Source organism: Apium graveolens, chromosome 6 (assembly GCF_009905375.1).
Source record: "Apium graveolens cultivar Ventura chromosome 6, ASM990537v1, whole genome shotgun sequence".
Taxonomy (NCBI): Eukaryota; Viridiplantae; Streptophyta; class Magnoliopsida; order Apiales; family Apiaceae; genus Apium; species Apium graveolens.
Window position 1 is genome coordinate 261,202,110 of NC_133652.1, and position 25,146 is coordinate 261,227,255.

The window sequence follows — 25,146 nt, forward strand, 5'->3', positions numbered from 1 at the left end:
CCATCAATCCCAAGAATTTTCCAGATCCTACTCCGAAAGCACCCTTCGTAGGATTCAACATCATCTTGTAGTACCTCAGGACCTCAAAAGCTTCCCTCAAATGGGTTATATGATCAGTCTTTACTAGACTCTTGACTAACATGTCATCAACATAGACTTCCATAGTCTTACCAATAAGATCCTTAAAAATTTTATTTACCAACCTTTGATAGGTGGCTCCTGCATTCTTAAGACCAAACTCCATTACAAGATAACAATAAACACCAAAGTCAGTGATAAATGATACTTTTGGAATGTCATCCTTGTGCATCTTAATCTGATTATATCCGCTAAATCCATCCATGAAACTCAGCATCTCATGCCCAGCAGTGGCATCAATCAAAGTATCAATCCTTAGCAATGGAAAACAGTCTTTAGGGCATGCATCATTCAGGTCAGTGAAGTTTATACACATCTTCCACTTCCCATTAGCCTTCTTCACCATTACAAGGTTTGCTAACCATTCCGAAAATTGAATCTCCTCAATAAAACTAGCCTCTAAGAGCTTTTCTACTTCCTGTTTTATAGCCTCTGGTCTTTCGGGGGCAAAATTTCTTTTCTTTTGTTTCACTGTCTTCCTGCTTGGATCCACGTTTAACTTATGAGTAATCAGCTCCGTGTCTATGCCTGGCATATCAGCTGCTGACCATGCAAACACATCACTATTTTCTTGCAAAAATTTCACCAACTTCCCTCTAAGGGGCTCCCTTAATGTGGCTCCAATGAAAGTCATCCTCTCAGGATTCTCGGGGTCTAAAGGAATCGAAACCAAGTCTTCTGTTGGCTTTCCTCTCTTCTCATCATTTTCTCGGACATCCATATCTTCAATAGGAAGAACCTGCCCCCCGACTCCATTTGCCCTCAAAGAGGCCACATAACAGCTTCTTGCCATTTTTTGATCTCCACTTTCTTCTCCAAACCCATCTCGAGTCGGAAATTTCATAACTGAATGATAAGAAGAAGGGACTGCCTTGAAGGTATGTATCCCTGTTCTTCCCATGATAGCGTTGTAGGTCGAACTAGCCTTCACCACCACAAAGTCCAACATCTGAGTTGCTTGCCTTGGTTCATGTCCTATGGTTGTGGGCAACTTGATTATTCCTTCTACGGGGCATTCCACTCCTGCGAATCCATATATCGGCATGTCGGTTGGGGTCAATTGGGAGTCATTATACCCCATCCTTAAAAAGGTATCATGGAGCAAAATGTCCACTGAAGCTCCATTATCCACAAGGACCATTCTTACCGGGTTGTTCCCTATTATCGGGGTTATGACCAACGGGTCGTCATGGGGAAATTTCACACCCTCTAGATCAGAATCATCAAAAGACATTGTTACTCCTGTCTTAGCCCTCTTCGGGGCTTCCCCAACAATATGCATAACTTCTCGAGCATACGCTTTTCTGGAGTTCTTGGATAACCCTGTAGCAGTTGGTCCTCCAAAAATTGTGTTGATCACCGGCCCTTGTGGATGTTGTCCTCTGAAAATTGAATTTATCACCGGTCCCCTAGGTTGGGGATTTCATCCCTGATCTTCTTGATCTCTCCTTCGGTCATCGAAGTTCCTTCTCACGTTGTTATTTCTATCCCCTCCTTCTCCAGTATACTTGTTCAACCTTCCTTTTCGAATCAGAAATTCAATTTCGTCTTTCAATTGCCTACACTCATCGGTGTCATGCCCAACATCTTTGTGAAATCTGCAATACTTGCTCTTATCTAGCTTGGCGGGATCAGCCTTCAAGGGCTTAGGCCAACGATTATCTCTATCTTTCTCGATCTCCATCAAAATCTGGCTTCTAGGACCATTCAGCTTAGCGTATTCAGTGAATTTTTGCCCAGGTCCTCCCTTCTTGGGGGTTGAATCAGAATTTTGTTCGGTTCTAGGATACTTGTCCTTAGCAATATACTCCAAATCAGTTTTCCGCTTCTTGCCTCCAGTGGGCTCATTACTTACTACGGTCTTCCTCATGCTTTCTTCAACCTTGATATACTTCCCTGCCCTCTCCTGGAGCTGCAACATGTTTTCAGGGGGACGTTTGGCCAAGGACATCTTGAAAAACTCATCCCTAGTTCCTTGTTGCAGTGCTATCATGGCTACCTTATCATCAAGATCTGGGACTTTTAAAGCCTCCTTTGAGAAACGATTCAGGTAATCTCTCAAGGATTCATTTGCTCCCTGTACAATACTCATAAGAGATGTTGAACTTTTCTCATGGACTCTCCCACTGATGAACTGCTTAATAAAAGCCTGACTTAACTCTTTGAACGACCCAATGGAGTTTGGGGGCAAGCGACTATACCACCTTTGAGCCATACCCGACAGGGTTTGAGGGAAAGCCCGACACTTAATAGCGTCATTCATGGGTTGCAGCAGTAGTGCATTAGAGAATGTCCTAACATGATTAGCGGGATCTCCCGTGCCATCATAGGCTTTGATAGTTGGCATCTTGAACTTCCTTGAGATATGGGCATTCATTATCTCTTCAGTGAAGGGCGGAGTAGGATCATCAGGATCTCCAAGGGGAAGGAGATTGTTTGGATCAGTTCTTGGGACAATAGCCCTTCTCCGTACCGGACCATCCAGGTCTATGACAGGAGGAGGAATTCTCCCCCTAGGAGGTATCTGGGGTCTGGTGGCCTGGTGAGCTTCCAAATCATGCCTCAGCCTTTGGATCTCAGCCTCATGAGCCCTGATCCTTTCCTGCACTTCATGGGGATTCGCCCCTTGGGTGCTTTGAGGGCGCTGTCTTCCATCGGCTATCGGCTCTTTGCCAGGATGCCTCCTTCTTGGGGCCACTTCATCATCCGAAGATTCAGAGTCTCTCTCAGTGTAAGGACCAGAAAATTCCCGATCCTTGGGGATAGGAGCCAAACCTCATATATAGGGGGGTGATTGCCCTCGTGCTTCACTTCACCCAGCATGTCCACTTCCTCCAACCTCGGGGTAAAGGGGCATCCCATAAGGGGGTTTAGTAGTAACAACAGTTGAATATTCAAACTCGACAGGTCTAGAATTCACAGGTACATGTACTTGTTGAACTTGAGGATTCGTACCTCGAATAGTCGGGGGAGTCGTCCCTTATGGCTGAGGTTGAGTTGCCCCTATCTGGGCTTCCACTTGAGTAGATGCGTAGGTTGAGTGGGGAGGAATCTCCACGGTTGATGAAATCACCTGGGTTGTCCCTGATGGTGTTCCTTCCTCTAGAGCTCTAATTGTTCTCCGTGTCTTCGCCATGGTTGTTGTTGTGCCTTCCCACAGACGGCACCAAATGTTATGGATTAAAAACTAATATATATATAATTGCTGTATTTATTACTAAGGTTCGGGAGCTCAAGGCCTTTAATGGCTACTCTCGTGTTTCGTAGCTTAACTCTGCCTTTACGAGATGCCTACGTATCTCTGTGAATTAGAGAATCAAGCCAAAAAAACGTAGTTCTAATTTGTGGGGTGAGGCCCTTATATAGATGTGGGGGTCCTTGAATTGGACTTGGTATAGGAGACTTGGTGGGCAAGTCTCATAGTTAGAATGGACTTTAAAGTCCTAGAAAGTAGGAAACTGACTCCTTATCCTTTTAGATCCCCTTGAGGCTAATCTGCAAGGATTTATATCCTTATCGGGACTTTTCTCAATGGCTGATTTTTCCCTTATTAATTAATTACGAAATTAATTAATAATATACAGGGTTTTTGGGCCTTCTTTATTCCATCTGGCCTGATCTGGTCTAATAGGCCTGATCAACATGCTAACCTTTCTGGTCTGAATATCATACATCTTCTTATTGGGCCTTGCAGCCCAAACTGTAATAATTAATTATGTAATCAGGGTTTATTTATCCCTATCACCCTTGTACTCCTTGTGTACTCTATAGTGCACATTCATATATTCCTTTGTATTTTATACTATTGGAATTATTATTGCCAACTCATATTTAAATGTTTTGTTTCGTTTCGCTATTATATTGCGACATTGTATTTGCTCAGTTTAGTATTCTGTTACGAGTTTGGAAATATTGTGAAACTTTTTTGTGGGCTCTTAAAACCTATCTGCGTGGTTAAATCACAGACGAGTTCGTGGAGTTCGGAGTGTCTGATGAACTCGGCACTTACTCGTGTTGGTGCTGTGTGTATACGAGCACGTCTCTGGGGTATGAGATTGTGATGATCATGATCGCTATTATGTGTTTTCTTCTTCTGGAGTACCGAAGAAGGATTCTCTGTATTGTAGAAATGCTTTGTGCATTTCATATATTTTCTTCTCGTCGATTACCGGGGAAGAATTCTTTGTTCTGTACTTCACTTTGTGCGAGTATATAATTGTATAAGAGACCCTTATGGATACATGCCTTATTTGATTCAGCCTTATAGTTCTACTGTTTTGATTCAGGGCACTTATTATCGTGTTTTTTTATTTGTCGCTTATATTGTTTCATTTCACTTTCAGTCTATATTTGAAAACTTTATGTCGGCAAGGCACTATCCATTCAGTTGTATAAAACCTGATTTTCATTTACAATTATATTTGTACTGTGTATTTAGCTCACTCGCATTATTTTTCTTTCCGCAGGTAATCAGGGATAGATGGGAGAGTGATGAGTGTCATCCGTCTTAGCTGTAGTCGTTATAACTGGTTTAAATAAATTAGAAAACTTATTTGTTTTATTTTCAAACTTTTCAGTATTTTCATTTTGAGGATTAAAAAGCATCGAAACTTCTCAGGATTATTAGCTACTCTTGTTTCAGTTTAATATATTTATTTTCGACTTTGAGTTTCTACTATTAGATAACGGTCCGAAAATGCGGACTGTTACAAAGGGTGACTCAGTTAGTATTTGTTCCTCGCCACTCTCAGTTATGATGGGTAAAGGTTCCTGCTTTCTCTTCTTTTTACTCACTTCACCCTTTTGGGAGGATGAAGTGGTTGGTTTCCTAGCTGCTATAGGTACAGAAGAAAGGGTCTCAGCATTGGAAGGTCCATGTTGGTGTTCCTGTGTTTGTATTTTCACAAGTTCAGGGATATTGTTGTACTAGATTGAGCATTAGTCCTCATGTCAGGCAAGGGGTAAGGGTAAGTCCTAAACCTCTCCATCATGAATGGAGTGATTTTGAGACTTACAGTTACCTTGTTCTTTGTAACAAGTGATCCAAATAGAATTTTGGACACTTGCTTACAGTTTCCTATTAGTGATCTATCTACACCATCTATCAAATGTATGTCATTTACTTTATAGTTCAAATTAGACATAATGAATCTAGGAAGAAAAATCTCCTTACCTCTTGACTCCAATGGCATTGTTAGCCTGGTGCTCAACTCCTCCAGTATGTAGTGCCCTACATTGATCTGTTTGTTGTGAGCCATTGAGCAGACCAACTTCTGGACAACACTAGAGATGTTGTCAAACACTGACTTTCCGCAAGTGAAGGCCCTTATCAGAATTCATAAATTGATCTTGAAAGGTTCTTCTTGTTCCATTCTTGAAAGGTTGATCTTCTCGATATAGTTGATAAAGTCCATGAATTCATAAAGTTCATCCTGAGTTGGAGCCTCCACTAGCTTGTCAGTAGGTATTCCTAGTGCCATATTGACATCATTCTCAACGATTTCCACCTGTTGCCCGTTGATTGTGCAATTTATTACAATTGATATAGCCTGGTTCTCATGTATAATTGTCCTTGTTACTGCAGTGTTCCAGAAATCCCCTAACACATCGAAATAAAGTACATGATTAGCAGTAAGAGCCCATACATAGTAAGTCTCATACAAGAACTTCACAAAGCTCTTGAAGGCTTCAGGAGCTTGATTTGCATCTAGAAATGCAAGGAAGTTGGTCTCTTTTGGAATGAAGGGTACAATAGTGTTTGATGCCATTGAGAAGAGTATGAAGTTTAGTGGGTAAGAAAAAATAGTGAGAGAAAGCTTGAAACGAGAGAGAAATCAGTTTTGGATTGAAAAAGCTAGGCCAGTTAGAGTTCTCCAAGGTGTAAGTATATATGTATCGAGATGTCTGGGTATTTATAGTAAAAGCAAATGCCTTTTCGAGAACTCAAAAATAGACGTTTGGAATTAGTCTATCGAGAAGTCATTTTGAAATGTGAAAAATATATCGATAAGTTATTTTATTTATTCTTGTAGAGAACTAAAAAAAACTTATCTAGATGTCAAATAAATACCCAGTTTGTCCAAAATGGACTGAAATGTTTCCAATTTTTATTTGAAAAAATCAAAATAAAATTAGAATAATTTTTCCTAAAGTATTTTACCAAAATAATTCATTGAATTAAATTATTTCATTTCTGAGTTATTTATAAGTCCAAAATGATACTTGTAGAGAACTCTATGAGTTAACACGTATAGAGAACTCTACAATGACATATCGATAAGTCATAATAAATCTTATCGAGAACTCACTCGAGAAGTCTTAAAATGACTGGTCGATAAGTCAATTAGACTTATCGAGAAATCGGTTCTCAATATACTTTTGATCACTTTGATTCTGCCTTGTGTTAATTTTACATATTGAAAAATATAAATCAACATCTAGACAGTTTACTTAGAATTTGAAAAATTCCAAGCTGAATTTTGAATTTTGAAAAATAAATATGCAGAGATTTCTGAAATATTTATAATTGGAGAAGATTTAGATAGCTCCCTCTCAGGAGTACTACCCTCGAATCTTGCAGTCTGTGAAGATTGATTTGCACATGAAGGTGGATTTGTGATCTCCATGGGATCTTCAGTAAAAACTGATGAATCCCCCATGTTTGTGTTGGTGTCATCAAGGTCTACCCCAGCATGTAGCCTCTCACCAACTAATTGTGATTTCTGGATGGTGAGCAAGGTTTCTTGAACCAAGTCACTTGAATAGGGCAACACTTGAGGATTAGATTCAAGCGTTTCAGTGTATGAAGAAGAAATTTTTGAGATAAGTAGATTTTGATCATGGGTGAGTGTTGGCAGCTCCCCTGAGTAAATGAGGGAGCTTATATAGATGTGCTCTCACGATGTATGCCATCCTTATTTCTTCTACCATCACTACTAGAAAAATACCCTTAGACATCGGTTATAAATCGATGTCTTTTTTTTTCAAACCGATGTCTTCGCATGTGTAGAGAAAGGTAGGGGACTTTAACATCGGTTTTTAGCCGATGTTAAAGTTGTACATAGACATCGGTTTTTTTAGCAAACTGATGTATAATTAGCCCTTTTTTTAAATAACATATTAAAACTAGATTGTGAAAAATGGTATTTAGGAGGTTAAAAAGCACTATAAACATATAACAGGGAAGAACTTTTCACTGATAGCCATCAGATTCTTAAATAAACTGATGTCTTAGTCTGTATTTTACATCGGTTTATTTACTTAACCGACGTTAAACATAACTTATAACATCAGTTTTACTTCAGGAAGTGATGTGAAACTTCTACTTTAACATTGGTTGCGTCAGTGAAACCGATGTACATTATTCTGTAAGACATCAGTTTTATTTTAATTTACTTTTATATACTTGAACAAAGCGATGTGTTTTAACATTTTAGACATCATTTTCATTCCTATAATTCGATTTATTTTGTTAGTTTAGACATCGTTTTTAGTTTAAGTAGGTGATGTGTGTTTAGTTGCTTCACATCATGCTCTGTATTTAAAATAAAAAGCTATATTAATAAAAAACAATCTTAAACCAAAATTAAAATATATGAAAAAACCTTATATACCAACATTCAACCAACATATTTCTATATCTACATCAACATCAAAAACTATCTAGTTACAATCACATTCCTAACCTATCTAACTCACTAAAGAGCAGCATCATATATTGAAGAAGGTAGAACTTGTTCTGCTAGAATTTGAAAAGACTCATCTTCAAAATTGAGAAGACCGGATACAAAGGGGTCTAAACTTCACGAATAATTTCTAAAGTGACAGGAATTGATTGTCATCGGAACATACTCAATTAGAGGTGTTCAACATCAAATCACCACTACAACTGCTCCAAGCAAGCTGAAATATACCAAACATCTTATTATTTTTAAATGCTTAAAAGATTGCCATGCATACATTAAACAAGTAAGCTAATAGTAGTAGCGCAATAAAACATGGACCTATATATATAAACTTAATTACCTTCCAAGGACAACTTGCTCAGATAAAATGATAGCAAAGATGATGATATTAATATAGACATAAATGCCACTAACTACTATGATGAAGAACATATCAGTCTCAAAAAGTTATAAATTCAAGTCCATAAGTTGTCCCATGAACCAGCCGACAACCACACAAAATGGAATATGCATCCATCAACAAAATAATATTAAATATAACAAATAATATTTTTATTAATAAGGATCATGTTACCCATGGCTCATACCCTGTACCATTTGCTCGGGGCCTTTTCAGTTGAGGTTTTACAACTTATGTCGCCCTATTCCTGTCTAGTTTGGTCTTCTCTAGTTGGACAGCCTGCTTCTGGAGAGGATCTATTGGATACTGCTCTTCAAGCTTGTGATCCTCAATGCACTTGATAACAGCCTTGAGTGCAGTAAGTTCCCTCTCATTCACCTCAGTCTGAAAGACATGATTTTCCAATTTGTCATAGAAAGCTGGTATTGGTATCTACACTACAAAATTTTATCTGCAAGACCCTTTAGGAAAAGTAAATTTAGGAAAATTTTAGAGCCCCCTTCTTAAATGCTCTGTTAGTCCACTTGGAAGGTGCAATAAGCTACTAAGATCATTATAAAATGGTTAATATGTGTCAAATATTTAATTACGAGGAAAAAGTATTTCCAGCACTAATATTTTTAGAAAACACTTTTAGAACTAATCTCTCCAGAAGCAAAACACTTCTTTCAGATGATAAAATTTAATCATGTAAAAGTGTGTTTACATTTTAAGTGATAAGGTGTTGTGGTTGTTGAATGAAAGAAAAACCTTCAATCTCCTTAGTAGCCCTAATTTAAAGGTCTATACAAGCATGACTTCTCTTTTCCCTCTCGCTATTCTATGGTGAAAAAGATTTTATATCTTAGTAAGCTCGACACAAGCAATTAAAGAAGATGAGAGCAGAGGATGTAGGTCTGCTCCCAAAGCTTCACATGATTAACCATATATGTAGCAAAATTACTGAATACAGAAGATACTAAAATAGCCGTTGCACTTCTTTGAAAATTGAATCGTAATAAATAAATAAATTTTAGAGAGACAGAGGAGCCTCCCTCCACCATTTAAGCGATATATAGACGTGTCATAAATATGTGAAATAGATTGTAGCTTAATATCAGGAATCCTAATCACATAAATAAGCTCATATTTCCAGGTAGTAAACAGGGTCTGAAAGAGAAATACAAGTAAATTCTAAACAAGATTAGTCTGGAAACCTGTAAAGTAGGTGAAGCATTTGCAGATCTCACAGGTGAAGTGGCTTGCCTTGCCTCTGTCAAGTAAGATTTCAGCAATGAGACTAGAGAATACTTCTCTGTAAGCTTAAAAGAAAAAGCTAGGTTAACTGCATCAATCAGTCTTCCATTATTCACCTAGACATCAATTACACCTAAGAATTTTAGAAATGTAAACAATGCTTATTATTCTTGACAAGGGATGCTATAAACATCAAAGCATCGATACATGTGAAACTTTCAGGTTGAAATTTCACTACACAATTACCTCAGTTGAGTCGTGAAATCATAATTTTATATAATATTAGTATAATACACAAAAAACAAAAGCACCAAGAATTTCCAAGAAAAGTCAACAAACTATCAAAGAAGACAAAGAGAGAGCATATTACGATATTTTCTTATTAAAAATGTTTTTTTGTGATGACTCCTCAATCCATATAATGTTTGTACTGGTGTATTAAGGGGTCTGTATAGAGAAATCACAAGATTATAGTATCACAGAGAAACAGGTGTTGCATATTGCTAAGTTGAGGGTTGACTGGTGAGACAAAAGAGCTTATGCAAATTTTTTAGAAACATGGTTCGAACCCTTTATAAATTTAACCCTCTTTTAAAGAAAGAAGTTCAAAGTGCAGTGACACCTTTTAATTCCTCATATAGTAAAGATAAAACAGACATCATATAATTGCACTCTGCACCACCGGCCATAAACTAGTGATAAATCATGACAGCTATAGAGGCCACCTCAGGTTCAATAGTTATTGTTATGTAGTTATTGTTATTTAACATTACACAAACATAGAGAATGACATATAGATAAACACACACATAAATTGATTTTATTTTTGTGTTCCAAGAACAAAGATAACTAATGTAATTTTTAGCATCTTACTCTTCTCAACAGCAAATCCATTGTTCTTTAGAATTTCAGCAACAGTGACCACCATAGCCAGAGCTGTAAATGACACACGACGTAAATTTAATTGCAACCGTGCAAAGGCAAAAAAAATCAGTATACATAAAACGAGATTGGATGGAATGGTTACATAATTTAGCATGTCAACAGAATTAAGTCAAAACTTAAAATACTCCAAATTCCGAAACAAAAGCTTCAATTCAGCGAAATTGCTTACCTGATCAACATATAATTGCATAAACTAGAATTAGCAAATGATCAACACACCAAATTAGCAAAACTAAAGCTGATACAATAAAATGATGATGCTACAAAGTAAAAATTCAATTCCACAAATGAACAACATATCGACAAACAAAAAACAATAAATTAAGATGCACAATAGTATACTAAAGACCTTAATCAGTGTATTCATATACAAACTAGTGAAGTAGCAAACTTGAATTAATCAACAGATTATTACATTAAAAATAACAAACTGGATATACAAAACTAAATAAATCAACGGATCAGTGGATATAACTAAGAAGTAAAATTAAAAAGAAAAAACGAACAAATGAATCTACATCTGAAATTAAGGTGAAAAAGAGACCTTGCAGAAAAGGAGCAGAGAAGAGAAGCAGCGCGAGTACCAATATAAACCTAATCAACGACATGATTCTGTTGTGTTCTGTTGCTGCTGATATGTGACGGAGAATCTCGCCGAGATGTAAATACCCCTATTAACTTTTCTTACACTTTCAACCGCACCTTCCCTGTATAACATCCTCTAAATGATTTTGAGCATGGTCAGTGATACATACGGTAGAAAAATTACCCTCGACCTAAACCCATTCAACTACTAAATTAATGAAGAAAAGAAAGGTCAGTGGATTCTTTTTTTTTTTTTTTTAAAAGCTACTTGTATACATACCCAACTCTATTAAAATAACAAAGCTACTTGTATACATACATAATCAAGCAAACTCAACTTCTTTCAACACTAACAAAGCTCCAGAGACCTGTAAACAAAACTCTATTAAAATAAAAACATAAAATTTGAAAATAAATTGGAAATAAACTTACTTTTCTCACACAAATCGAGTAGACCCAACTTCTTTCAAGATTATTTAGCACCAATCGAGCTCGATTTAGGAATTAATCGAGTTTAATTAATGGTTTTTACAAATAAGGGTATAATTAGGTTTAGAGAGAGTGATTGAGAAGAGAGACAGTGAGAGATGAGATAGAAGAGAGACTGAGGGAAGAGAGACAAGACAATGAGAGAGAAGAGAGAATGAGAAAAAGAGAGAAGAGAGAATGAGAGAGATGGGGAAAGGGTTTTGGTTAATTGGGGAAAAACTGATAATACAATTTTTGGTTAAGGGGGAAATTTTTTGATGTATTAACGGGGGAAAGAAAGAAGCGGGCCTTTTATAATTTTTTTAAAAATGATTATAGATATCGGTTGGTCAGGATACCGATGTTTTACAACACCTTTAACATCGGTGACATTTCTAACCTATGTTAAAGGGGTGATGTCGTAGGCACTATTTCTAGTAGTGCATACACATGGATTTGTTCAAATGTTGGTTGTAAAGACTTTGTACATAATGTATTTGGGAGAATGCTCTTTTCAATAGAAACATCATATTGAGAGGATGTCTCTAGAATTTGTTTTAGTCCCTTGTTTATAACTACATCCTTTTGAGAGGATGCAGAGGTGGATTGAGTGGTCAACTCAGTTTGCTTAACCTTTTGTTGGTTTTCTGACCAAGGGTGAATCAATTAGTGTTTGTTCCTCACCACTCTCAGTTATGATTGGTAAAGGTGCCTGATGTCTTTTCTTTTTACTCACTTTACCCTTTTGGGAGAATGAAGTGGTTGGTTTCCTAGATGACATAGGTATAGAAGAAAGGGTCTCAGCATTGGAAGGTCCTTGTTGGTGTTCCTCTATTTGTACTTCCACAGGTTCAGGGACCATTGTTGTACTAGATTGAGCATTAGTCCTCATGCCAGGAATGGGGTAAGGGTAAGTCCTAAACCTCTCCATCATGAATGGAGTGATTTTGAGACTTACAATTACCTTGTTCTTTGTAACAAGTGATCCAAATAGAATTTTGGACACTTGCTTACAGTTGCCTATTAGTGATCTATCTACACCATCTATCAAATGTATGTCATTTACTTTATAGTTCAAAGCAGACATAATGAATCTAGGAAGAAAAATCTCCTTACCTCTTGACTCCAATGGCATTGTTAGCCTGGTGCTCAACTACTCCAGTATGTAGTGTCCTATATTGATCTATTTGTTGTGAGCCATTGAGCAGACCAGCTTCTGGACAACACTAGAGATGTTGTCAAACCCTGACTTTCCACAAGTGAAGGCCCTTATCACTGAATCACAAAGAAAGGACCATTCTCTCCTCAGGTTCTTCTTGTTCATGCTTGAAAGGTTGATCTTCTCAGAATAGTTGATGAAGTCCATGAATATATAAATTTCATCCTGAGTTGGAGCCTCCACTAGCTTGTCAGTAGGTATTCCTAGTGCCATATTGACATCATTCTCAAAGATTTCCACATGTTGCCCGTTGATTGTGCAATTTATTACAATTGATACATCCTGGTTCTCATGCATAATTGTTCTTGTTACTGCAGTGTTCCAGAAATCCCCTAACATATCTAAGTAAAGTACATGATTAGCAGTAAGAGACCCTACAAAGTAAGTCTCATAAAAGAACTTCACAAAGCTCTTGAAGGCTTCATGAGCTTGATTTGCATCTAGAAATGCAAGGAAGTTGGTCTCTTTTGGAATAAGGGTACAATAGTGTTTCATGCCATTGAGAAGAGTATGAAGTTTAGTGGGTAAGAAAAATTAGTGAGAGAAAGCTTGAAACGAGAGAGAAATCGGTTTTGGATTGAAAAAGCTAGGCCAGTTGGAGTTCTCGAAGGCGTAAGTATATATATATCGAGATGTATGGGTATTTATAGTAAAAGCAGATGACTTGTCGAGAACTCAAAAATAGACGTTTGGAATTAGTCTATCGAGAAGTCATTTTGAAATATGAAAAACATATCGATAAGTCATTTTATTTATTGTTGTAGAGAACTAAAAATAAACTAATCGAGATGTCAAATAAATACCCGGTTTGTCGAAAATGGACATAAATGTTTTTAATTTTTATTTGAATAAATCAAAATAAAATTAGAATAAATTTGCCATAAGTATTTTACCAAAATAATTTATTGAATTAAATTATTTCAGTTCTGAGTTATTTATAAGTCCAAAATGATACTTGTAGAGAACTCTATGGGTTAACACTTATAGAGAACTCTACAATGACTTGTCGATAAGTCATAATAAAGCTTATCGAGAAGTCAGTAAATTGACTTATCAAGAACTCACTCGAGAAGTCTTAAAATGACTTATCGATAAGTCAATTGGACTTATCGATAAGTCAATTGGACTTATCGAGAACTCGATTCTCAATATACTTTTGATCACTTTGATTCTGCCTTGTGTTAATTTTACATATTGAAAAATGTAAATCAACACAGTTCACTTCGAATTTGAAAAATTCAAAGTTGAATTTTGAATTTTGGAAAATAAATATGCAGAGATTTCTGAAATATTTATAATTCATATTCCAGTTAATTTCTAATTAAATCAAATTAATTTTGATTTGCTAGAAATTAACCAGCTGCAACACATTAGCTAAGTTCTTGCCTTAGGATGAAGAATTTAACATTCCAATTTCACCTACAAGTCTAGTGAAAGTTGCTTCATCCAAAGGTTTAGTAAAAATGTCAGCTAATTGTTTTTCTATTGGAACAAAAATGAGCTCAATGGTACCATTTGCAGCATGTTCTCTAATAAATGGTACCTTACATCAATGTGCTTTGTTCTAGAATGATTTACTGGATTAGCTACAATAGATATGGCACTAGTATTGTCACACATAATTGGAATTTTGTGTAACACTAGGCCATAATTCATTAGCTGATTTCTAATCCAAAGCACTTTAGCACAACAACTTCGTGCAGCTATGTATTCAGCTTCAGCTGTGGAAGTTGACACAGATTGTTGTTTCTTGTTATACCACGATACAAGTGTTTGTCCAAGAAACTGACAGCTTCCACTAGTACTCTTTCTGTCAACCCTGCATCCAGCAAAATCTGCATCTGTGTATCCAACAGCTTCAAAACCAGTTCCCTTAGGATACCATAATCCCAAGTTTGGAGTCCCCTTCAAGTATTTAAAAATCCTCTTTACAACCATCAAATGTGATTCTTTTGGATTGGCTTGAAATCTTGCACACAGACATGTTGCAAACATGATGTCTGGTCTACTTGTAGTTAAGTAAAGCAATGATCCAATCATTCCTCTATAGCTTGAAATATCTACACTCTTGCCCTTTTTATCTTCATCCAACTTTGTTTCTGTAGACATAGGTGTAGATGCAGGTGAACAATCAACCATGCCAAATTTTTCAATAAATCTTTAACATACTTAGTTTGGCTGATGAAGATTCCATCACTTCTTTGACTGACTTGAAGTCCAAGAAAGTAACTTAATTCCCCCATTATACTCATTTCATTCTCACTTTGCATAAGCTTAGAGAATCTTTGACAGAGCTTTTCATTAGTAGAACCAAAGATGATATCATCCACATAAATCTGAACTAGGATCATATCACCATCATGCAGCTTGTAGAAGAGTGTCTTGTCTATTGTTCCTCTACTGAAACCATGTTTAAGTAGAAAATCTGTCAGTGTGTCATACCAAGCTCTAGGTGCCTGCTTTAGTCCATATAGAGCCTTGAGTATCTTGTACACAAAATCTGGAAATTCTGGATCTTCAAAGCCAGGTGGCTGTTGCACATAAACTTCTTCTTCCAACTCACCATTTAGGAAGGCACTCTTGACATCCATTTGATACACTTTGAAGTTTGAATGTGCAGCAAATGCTAAAAAATCCATATTGCTTCAAGTCTTTCAACTAGAGCAAAAGTTTCATCATAATCAATTCACTCTTCTTGTGAGTATCCTTTTGCAACCAACCTTGCCTTGTTTCCGATAACTATACCATTTTTATCCATCTTATTTCTGAACACCCATTTTGTTCCAATTACACTTCTGTTCTTAGGTGCAGGAACTAACTCTCAAACTTTGTTTCTTTCAAATTGATTAAGCTCTTCTTTCATGGTAGATATCCAATCAGGATCCATAAGAGCTTCTTCCATTTTCTTGGGCTCTACTTGAGACAGAAAGCATGCATGTAGGCACTCATTAGCAGTTGCACTTCTAGTCCTTACACCAGTATTAGGATCACCAATTATTTCATTATGATTGTGACTCATATCCCATTTTCTAGTGTGAGTTTGTTGACTGGTGCCATTATTTTCTTCATTATTTGTATGATTGGAAGATTCTTCTTCTCTTTCTCCTCCTGAGTTTGTGCTGTAAAATTCAGGTGTATGAGATGAGCTTCTATTTTCATGATTTTCCTGCTCAATAGTCTCTTCATTCATCATATGTTGTGCATTGTTTTCATCCTCTTCATCAGAATCACTGTTAATGTTAAGATTTTCAAATTCAAGGGCTTCAGCTTCATTTTCATCAAGACATTCCAAGTCTAGACACTTGTCATCATCAAAAGTCACATATGTGCTTTCCATGATTTTATTTTGATCAATCACATAGACCTTGTAGGCGGTTCTCTCTAATGAATATCCCAAAAAAATTGCTTCAAAAACCTTTTGAGTCAAATTTCCCACATATTTAGATTTGTCTTTTAAAATGTAACACTTGCTTCCAAACACATGAAGATGCTTGACAGTAGGCTTTCTCTTATACATGATTGAGTAAGGTGATTTGTCATGATTCTAGTTAATGAGATATCTGTTTTGAGTGTAGCAGGAAGTATTTACAGCTTCTTCCCTAAAACTAGTTTGCATCTTGGCATCTTGCAGCATTGTCTTTGCAGCTTCTACTAAAGATCTGTTCTTTCTTTCAAGTACCCCATTTTATTGTGGTGTTCCCGCAGAAGAAAACTCTTGAACAATGCCTTTTTTACAGAATTCACTCAATATTGCATTTCTGAATTCTATTCCATTATTACTTTTCAATCTCTGCACACAGTTTTGATCTTCATCCTGTTTCCCTATCTTATTTATGTGCTCAATTATGATGTGTGGAGTCTCATCCTTAGAATGCATAAATTCTACCCATGTGCATCTTGAGTAGACATCCACCATCACAAGTGCATATTTGTTCCTTGAAATTGATAAGACATTCACTGGCCCAAACAAGTCCATGTGAATAAGTTACAATGGTGCACTTATGGAATTCACAGTTTTTGACATATGACTTGATCTTTTCATTTTTCCTTTCTGATAGGCTTCATAGACTTCAATTTGAGCAAACTCTAATTTTGGCATGTCTCTCGCCAGCTCTTTCTTGATTAGAGTGTTGATTGCCTTGTAGTTTAGATGTGAGAGTTTCTTATGCCAAAACTTGCTTTGCTCTTCCAAAGAATGTAGTTAGTCTTATCAAAAGTAGGGATTTTGATGCTACTGATTTTCTGTGTATTCATTCTTCCAAGATCTTGAATCTGTTTACTTTCAGATTTTGCTCTGATACCACTTGTTAGATAATGAATCACACACAGAGGGGGGGTGAATGTGTTTTTGTGTTTTCTGCTTTTCTTGAAGTGTTTATGGTGATGAACAAAGTAAATTAAAATCTTGTAGTTCATTGTGTTAGTACTGAATTTAGACAGATAAAAAAGTGAACACAAATCCTTCAAAACTCAGTTAATTTTAAATTAAAATTAAGAAGGTTTTGCTACAAAATTTCAAGGCTCTTTGTTGATAAAAAGTTTAGCTTCCTCCTTGAGAGAATATAAGATTTTTCTTATCTAAATTGTTACTTCTAACAAAGCATCTAGTGATTACTTTATAGAACAGTAAACACTGGTTATTACACAGCATGCATTAGCATGTACTAAACCCTATTTTTGGATAATCAAATCTTTTTATTTCTGGCTTAGTGAATCTTTGTTAATCTTGCACTCCTGTGACTTTACTTTTCCAGTTAATCTTGATCTTTGATCTTGTACTCTTCAAGCTACTTTTGTAGACTTGTCAATCCAACTGATTAGATTGTTTGGTGATTGATAATCTTGGATATTGAATTGATTTGTACTTTGTACTTTGAGTTTTACCTCGAGATCTCCAGTTTGGCATATAGAGAACTTGACATCTCGATAAGTATATTGGCTTATCGAGATCTCTACTCACTCTATAGTTGTTTTAACTTATCGAAGTCTCCGAGTTCTCTATAAGAGAATTTAGCTTGTCGAGATCTCTTATATTCATGTCTTCACTTTGGCTTATCGATATCTCTAAGTTCTCTAGTGATATTTTGACTTGTCGATATCTCATAATTCTCTAGTGATATTTTGACTTGTCGATTTCTCAGAGTTCTCTAGTGAAGAAATGACTTGTCGATATCTCTATTCTTCATGTCTTCAGATTGGATTGTCGATATCTCTTAGTTCACTAGTAGCTTTTCCTGACTTGCCGATATGTCATTCTGGAGTTCTCGAATGACTTCTCTATAACACTTAATCTATGACTTGTAGAGATCTTGACTTAGAATATTTTTCCCAAAACAGATTTATTCAACTCTAAACTTCTTCATAATTCTTCTGAGGCATGATCTTCTTGATCTTCTTCCAGATAGAATTCTTAGGCTTGATACTGTTTACAGAAAAAGACTCAAGTCTGCCCTTAAACATTTTTACAGACTTAAGTATTAAAATACACAATGAAAACATAGATTACCATACAACTTACTTAGGGTTGTCAATTTGACTTAGTCTTGTTATTTTACAGGCATGTCTTGTACAACAATATGATTAGAGATATTCCTTTGTAAAGGTCTAATCATAGTCATATCAGCGGATAAAATAGAGTTTAAATGATTTGTACCTTGAGGAGTATCAACCATTTGTATAGCGTTGAGGGTTGTACCAAGATTGCTTCAAGATTATCTTGAGAAGTGATCAGTACAGCTGTAGAATCAGGAACAACTTCATCAGGAATTGTCCTTGTATCAGGAATGGGTTGTTTGTCAAGAATTGACCCCATAGTAGAATCCGATACTAAGTGTGCAACATTACTTTAAACTATTGGTTCTTGTGTGACTTGAGGTGTAGAAGCTTCTTCAACCCTTTGAACTGAAGGTTCTTGTGTGCTTCCATCAAAAATATGATCATTGATAACAGCATCCAATGCATCAATGTGCTTTTGATGAGCTTCCCTGCCTTGTACTGTCCTTAGATGATCATCAACCACGGAAATTTGACTTCCTTGAGCAATGTCAGGAATAGTTAAATGTGATAATATGCTTACACCTACACTTCGAGCAGGTGGTTCTTGTGTAGATGGGGCTTTAACAGGTGCATCTTTACTTTGAGAAGATGGTTCTTGTGTAATGTACCTCTTATGTGGTGATTTAAGTTTGATCTTCTTTCTTTGAGAAATAGATGAATTCTTTGCTTTCCTCTTGTTAGACTTTTGTAGATCAACTTCCTTAGTAATTTCAACTATATTGGCTGTGTGAGATGTAGTAACTGTCTGATCAGGAATTGTCACTATCTTATCAGGAATTGCTTGAGACCTGTCAGGATTTGACAATGATTTGTCAGGATTTGTAGATTCCTGATCTAGAGCAATATCAGCCAACACTATAAGACCATCTGGTTTCTTATGAACCTTCTCTGCTAACTTCATTAGTCTTCTTTTCTTAGATTTAGCGGCTACAAACAAACTTTGGTCTTCTTCTGTACTAGCACCAGTAACCTCCACTGGTCTAGCACGCTTCTTGAATACAATTGGACCATCACTGTCACTTTCAGTGTTTGATGATTCATCAACCAGCTTAATATCAGCTCGAATTTTCCTTTTCTTTCTTTCTGCAATCTCCTTCATATTTGGTACTGATGAAACACTTTTCTTCCTTAATCGACATTTTTGCTCCAAAGATATAGGTGAGTTTGAAACAGCCTTTAGACCTGATTTTCTCTGAGACAAATCACACTTAGCTATTGTCTTTGATTTTGCAACTGATTCCTTTTGAGAAGAGTCAGAGGTGATATTGTGTTTCGATTTAATTGAAGAAAAATGGACATTTTGGTCAGGATCAGGGTTGGATGTGCCATGTCCCACAGTGTCAGGATTTGGAAAATTATATTTGTCATGCATTTTGTTAGACAAAAACACCCAAAATTCCTGAGGAAACACAATTTGTGGTATGCAACGCCATATTTCTTTATCTGAATACACTTTGGAAAATTGTCTGATTCTTGCTCAAAGACCTATTTCTTGATTTGTTCCAATATCATTAATAGGAAAATATCTCAAGAACGATTAGTTATGCAAATGTAAAATATGAAATTCGAAACATATGAATTCAAAATCACACATATTCATGCATACAAATATCAAGATAATGAACAATTATCAGTTATGAACCAGAGAGTAAACAAAAGAGAACTTTCATTAATAATATCAAAATTCATTACAAGACATACCACAAGAGATTTTAATCCTAATTCCTAAGAACTAGAATTACTCTTCCTTAGTCTTCTTGTTGTCCTCATTGTTATTCATCTCCCGCCGATGAAATATACGGGACATACTCGAAGCAAGAGAAACAATGTTCTCTTGAAGCTCCAATTGTGCAAGGCGATGTTGTTCAGCCTCCTCAGCCCGTCACAGCTCTTCAAAGTGGACATCCATTCCGAAAAGATGCAACAAGAGTTGATCGTCCCAGTAGAGACGATCAAAAATTGACTGCAAAAGTCCAGTCGGTTGGTAAGTTTGACCATAAAAAATGACCCTTAGGCGGAAGGGGTCAAAGTAGAGCCTTCCTTGTTCAGGATTTGCTACTGGTCCCTACACTCCATGTTCGAGAAGAGAAATTTGAAACTGTAGATTTGGATTTAGAGCTTTGATGTTGAGAGAGAGAGAGAGAGACGATTGAGTAGTGATTGAGGTTTATGAGATGTAGGAGACGTGATTTTATAACCAAAACCTACTGGGAATCTAAAGAGATACTTTGTTTAACTGTGTAATAATGAATACTGCATGCATAATATTACGCGTATCTAGGAAAATAAAACATAAGTCTCTTTTCATGCACCTATTCCCAATATAAAATGAATAATGATGACAAGTTTAACATGATTATTCAAAATAGAATAAAACAAACTTGTAACACTTAAAAATCATGAAAGAAATTGTTATTCCCTGACAATACAACAAGAATTACAGAAGGGGGATTGAATGTAATTCTGGCTACTTTTTCAGATTTTAAAACAGCTCTAATTTGATAAATATAACAGTGTTTGATTAGCAGTTGTGCGGAATGAAAAGATGATAGAAATCAAAACACTGAGTAATAAAAACAAAAGTTTTTAAAATTTTCTGGTAGATTTGAAAGTATCCACCAGATATATATATACATATATATATATCAAATGAGAACCCTGTGAAGCTGGAATAGCTCACAGCTGCTTACAAGTTTGAACAACTAAACTACAGAGAAATGCTTACAGGATATAGCTTGATATGTTTCTCTGAAAAATATATCTGCTTAGTTAATTGTAATAACCCCAAAATTTTGGAATTTATGAGACACTAATGAATAGTAACTTTTGCTAATTATGCTGATTAAGGAAAATTATCAGACCACGCTATATAGGAGTACTGTTATGAAAATTCTAAGATCGTATTAGTATTCCATAAAGTAAATGAATATATGTAAAGGTCGTTAGAATTCGGATCCGGACACTTTGATTTTTCCCGAAAATCTACCAGATACCAAAAGAATTGAGTATAAGGTAACATGATTAAAAGAATTTAAATTCAAGGATTATAAGAGAGGATTAAAAAAAAGGAATTTAAGATATTGAGAAAGGTTTAGGGGAACCCAAGTAATAAGATCCCGGATATAAGCCCTCAAACGGCGAACAGAAACTAAAGTTAAGCGAATCGTAAAACAAATGAACGATCAAGAGACAATCTTGTACAAGAAGCCAAGGAGTATGACATCATCAAACCACAAGGAAGAGACATGTGTTAAAAGATGACACAAACAAGATGACACAATCAAGATGACATAAGCATGAAAAATGGATATGTTTAGTTGGTTGAATGTGAGCCAAGTATTATTTACCATAGTAAAATTTTAATTAACAAAGTAAGAGAAGCAACCAAGCAAAACCATAACACACAAAATTGGAAGATGACTTTGCCTTCCAAGAAGAAAGCTCTCGGCCAAAACAAACCCAGTAACTTCAAACTGCCATATCTCCTTCAATACTCACTTAAATGTTATGTTCTATAGCTCGTTGGAAAGGTATTGCGATGACCTACAACTCTTGTTCAGAAGTCTCGTCCAAATAAGTATGTTAAGACCCTCATTTTGCAGTTCTTTAAATCGGACTTTTAGAAACTTCAAAATCTAACTTTGTGTTTTCTTGATTGGTTGTGAGATCCAAGCTTGTATAAGGATTAATCAAGGTTTTAAGGCTTCCTAGAAACTTTTCCCTCACAAATAAAGGTATAAAACTTCTGGACCTTTAAGTACTAAGTTTGTTGCTTGAATTTTGGGATGGTTTGCATGGATAAGTAGTTGTTTGAATGATTAAGTTTGAATTGAACTTTGGTTGTTAAGTAGATTAGTTGATTATGGAGATGGTATAATGTTGAATTGAAATTATATTCTCGACCTTGTTTTGGCTAATATCAGTAGTCTAGGTTTGAATCTTGAAGTTGTGGATGGATTGTAGTTGGAAGGGGCTGATTTGGAGTGGTAAAAATATTGGAAATCGCTAAGTTCTAGCTGTCATAATGCCCGATTTTCCTTAACTGTTTCTGTCATTAACTTTAGGACCCGTAAACTCACTGTAAGATTATGAACTTTGCCATGTTTAGATAGTTTATGTTACGAGCTTCGTTTTGATATGTCATTCGCCTAAATCCGAGTTACGAGCGATGAGAAACGACCATTTTAAGTAACGCTGTTTCGCGAGCGAACCCCGAAATCTCGAGTAACTTTGAGACCATAATTGAAACCCTTAAATGATTAATCCAAACACGAGAGAATTATGTCAAGTGAATAAGGCAGTTAGTAAAGTTCTCGCAAAAGAGTCGCCTTAAAATTCGTAACGGTTAATTTATTAAAATTAGTGGAGCCGAGGGTATGCGAGCGATTAACACAAATCATTAAGCGTATAAGCGATCGTAAGCGACCGTTAGGGTATGAGTGAGTTTTGACTAGTTTCTTAAGCGACCATGGTCTAATTTCGGCTTATGTTGTTGTTCATAGGTTACCAGACCCACTCTAAGCTTAAGTCTACCCCAGAACACTCAGGCAAGTTTTCTACCCGCGTTGTTGTGATGTAAATATATATATATGCATTATCTTGTGATAAGTGCATGATTGTTATTAGCAAATCTTGCAATATATTAGAGCATATTGATATGGTATATATATGCATGTTGTGAAATCTTGATATTTTATTATCAATTCAAATGCTTATAAACTGCATAATAACTATGCTAGAGATAAGCAGTAGTGGCGAATACCCTTAGTATAGGGGACCCGAAGGTGAACATTTTTCTAAACCGGGAGTCGATGTTCCCGAGTATAATATATATATTTATATTTATATATATATATATAGTTTTCTATAACAATTAATCGAATAAGGTATATTCGATAGTTTTGAATAATAATCAAACTTATTTTCGATTATTCAAATAAAGATCGTACTTTCGTATAAGCACATCTTTGGTTAGTTATTATTCATTTCAAGTATGAGTTTTAAAACTTCTACTTCAATTATTTTATAGATATTATCCTTTATGGGAATATTATATAAATAATAATATTCAGATATTTTCTAATATATCGGGACTGATTTATTTTATTAAATCAGCATTACTCCAAACATTCTTAAAAATGTTTTCGAGTCTTCAAAATGATTTTAAAAGTTAGAGCGGATCCAAAAACTCATTTTTAGATTTAAGATCTTCCTTTCGAAGGGGATTTAAATACTCGCTCAAAACTTGAGGGATCCGGCTCTGTGGTGTATTTTATATTCGCAACGAGGTTGCTGTTTTGAGAAAACATTTTGATTACTTGCCCAACGTTCGGGAAGTAAGTCCATCTATTTGAGTCGGCATAAGCAACATGGGCTCAGAGGGCGTCCATGAAAGTGTAAGCGGCTCAGTGGGAGTCCATCAATGCGTAAGTGGTTGAGTGGCAGTCCAACTAGTAGAAAAGGTTACTTATTGGTATCTTTGCATGATCAGCAAGATATCAGGTTTATGCCAAAATTCTCTTATTTCCAAATTCATTGGATATGACAACTCTGTTTATACTTTCATGACAGAGGTTCTCAGGGAATGTATGAGATATATATATAGGTGTATATATATCGGGACTTAATGAAGTATCTCGTAACTTTATTTCTTTTGAATGATATTTCAAAGATTGAATTTATTCAAGTATTATCTTGTAGTCTCATCTATGTGATGAACTTTTGAAACTGATTATACCTTAAATGGTGGTAGTTCAAGTCGTATTCGGAAAAGATATAAGTATATTGGAGTATCTAGTAACTTCATCTTTTTAACTTTTATCTAGTAAATGATTATCTTATGCATGACAAAGATTTTCAGAAAAATGTTAAGACGAGGTTAGATATATGAGATCACCTTGCAACGATATTTTTATACAGTTATAAACTGGAACTCTGTGTATATTATGCATGGAAGAGGACTTCCAAGATTTTATAAAGTATATATACATATATACTGAATATTTTGCGACTTGGTCGTGTTAAGATATCAAACTTCGTTCATATTTGCTTGACCAAGACTTTCATGAGTATTATGATGAGAATGCTTATATATTGTTAATCATTATACATATTATTTTGGTGGGCTTGTTGCTCACTCTTGCTTTCTTCTTTCATCATACAACAACAGATAGACAAAATGAACAGGACTAAGCTCCCAATTCACAAGCGGATAGGAAACGTTCCGCAGTTTCCTGTAGGCGTTGATGACGCTGTAGCTGAGGTAGGAACTACCAATAGGCCAGGCTTTCAACTTTTGATGTACCAGAATTATATATATTATGAATTGTAATAATGGCAAGGAATATGTAAATTTATTCAGAACCCCTTTTAAGGTGTAATGGTTTATATTTGTGGAATAAAATGACTTGTGTTATTTTTGGTATTCATCTCTGAGACTATAACTTGTGGTGTGTGTGTGTGTATTGTGGGGTCACAGTACGCAGTAGTGGGTTGTTTATTAAGATTGAGTGTTATTAAGGGAAATGGAACTCGTGACAACCCGGATCCCCGACCCCGGATTTGGGGGTGTTACAGAAATGGTATCAGAACTAAGCGTTATAAACCTCAGAGATGATGCGACGTTAAGTTAAGAAGTTCACTAAGATAATAAGAACTCTTGCCAAGTTCATAGTCAAACTACCTAATGTAGTACAGACAGTTAAAACCCTTATGGAGACCCTTATAAATGTCATGATAGAAGCGTAGTTCGTTATCGTATATGGAAGTGGGACTCTGAACCCTGAAGTTCAAGAGCAATAATATGATGATGTTTTACTACATATTGGGGATCAGATTGTGGATCCAATGGAGCACCCTAATGAGGGACCAAATGATGTTCATCTTAAGGATGTAGCGGTTGAGGATGTTATCCC

The 25,146-nt window shown here is 35.9% G+C and overlaps 1 protein-coding gene across 4 annotated transcripts; it reads right to left on the reverse strand.

The window, feature by feature from the left end:
• Positions 1-7,712: 7,712 nt before the first annotated feature.
• LOC141668766 (FRIGIDA-like protein 3) lies at positions 7,713-11,262 on the reverse strand. Of its 4 annotated transcripts, XR_012553195.1 has the most exons (6): positions 10,949-11,261; positions 10,487-10,573; positions 10,333-10,395; positions 9,420-9,475; positions 8,411-8,607; positions 7,713-8,040 (listed from the first exon to the last, which is right to left on the reverse strand). XR_012553195.1 is itself a non-coding variant. In XM_074475772.1 (5 exons), exons 1-4 carry the CDS (start codon positions 11,010-11,012, stop codon positions 8,455-8,457), a joined length of 336 nt encoding a protein of 111 aa, XP_074331873.1. In that variant the 5' UTR covers positions 11,013-11,262; the 3' UTR covers positions 7,713-8,040; positions 8,418-8,454. The 4 variants fall into 4 exon arrangements, 2 of the variants coding, with proteins under 2 accessions (XP_074331873.1, XP_074331872.1); XR_012553194.1 differs by lacking the exon at positions 10,487-10,573 and having other exon boundaries at positions 8,398-8,607; XM_074475772.1 differs by lacking the exon at positions 10,487-10,573 and having other exon boundaries at positions 8,418-8,607; positions 10,949-11,262.
• Between the last annotated feature and the right edge of the window lie 13,884 nt (positions 11,263-25,146).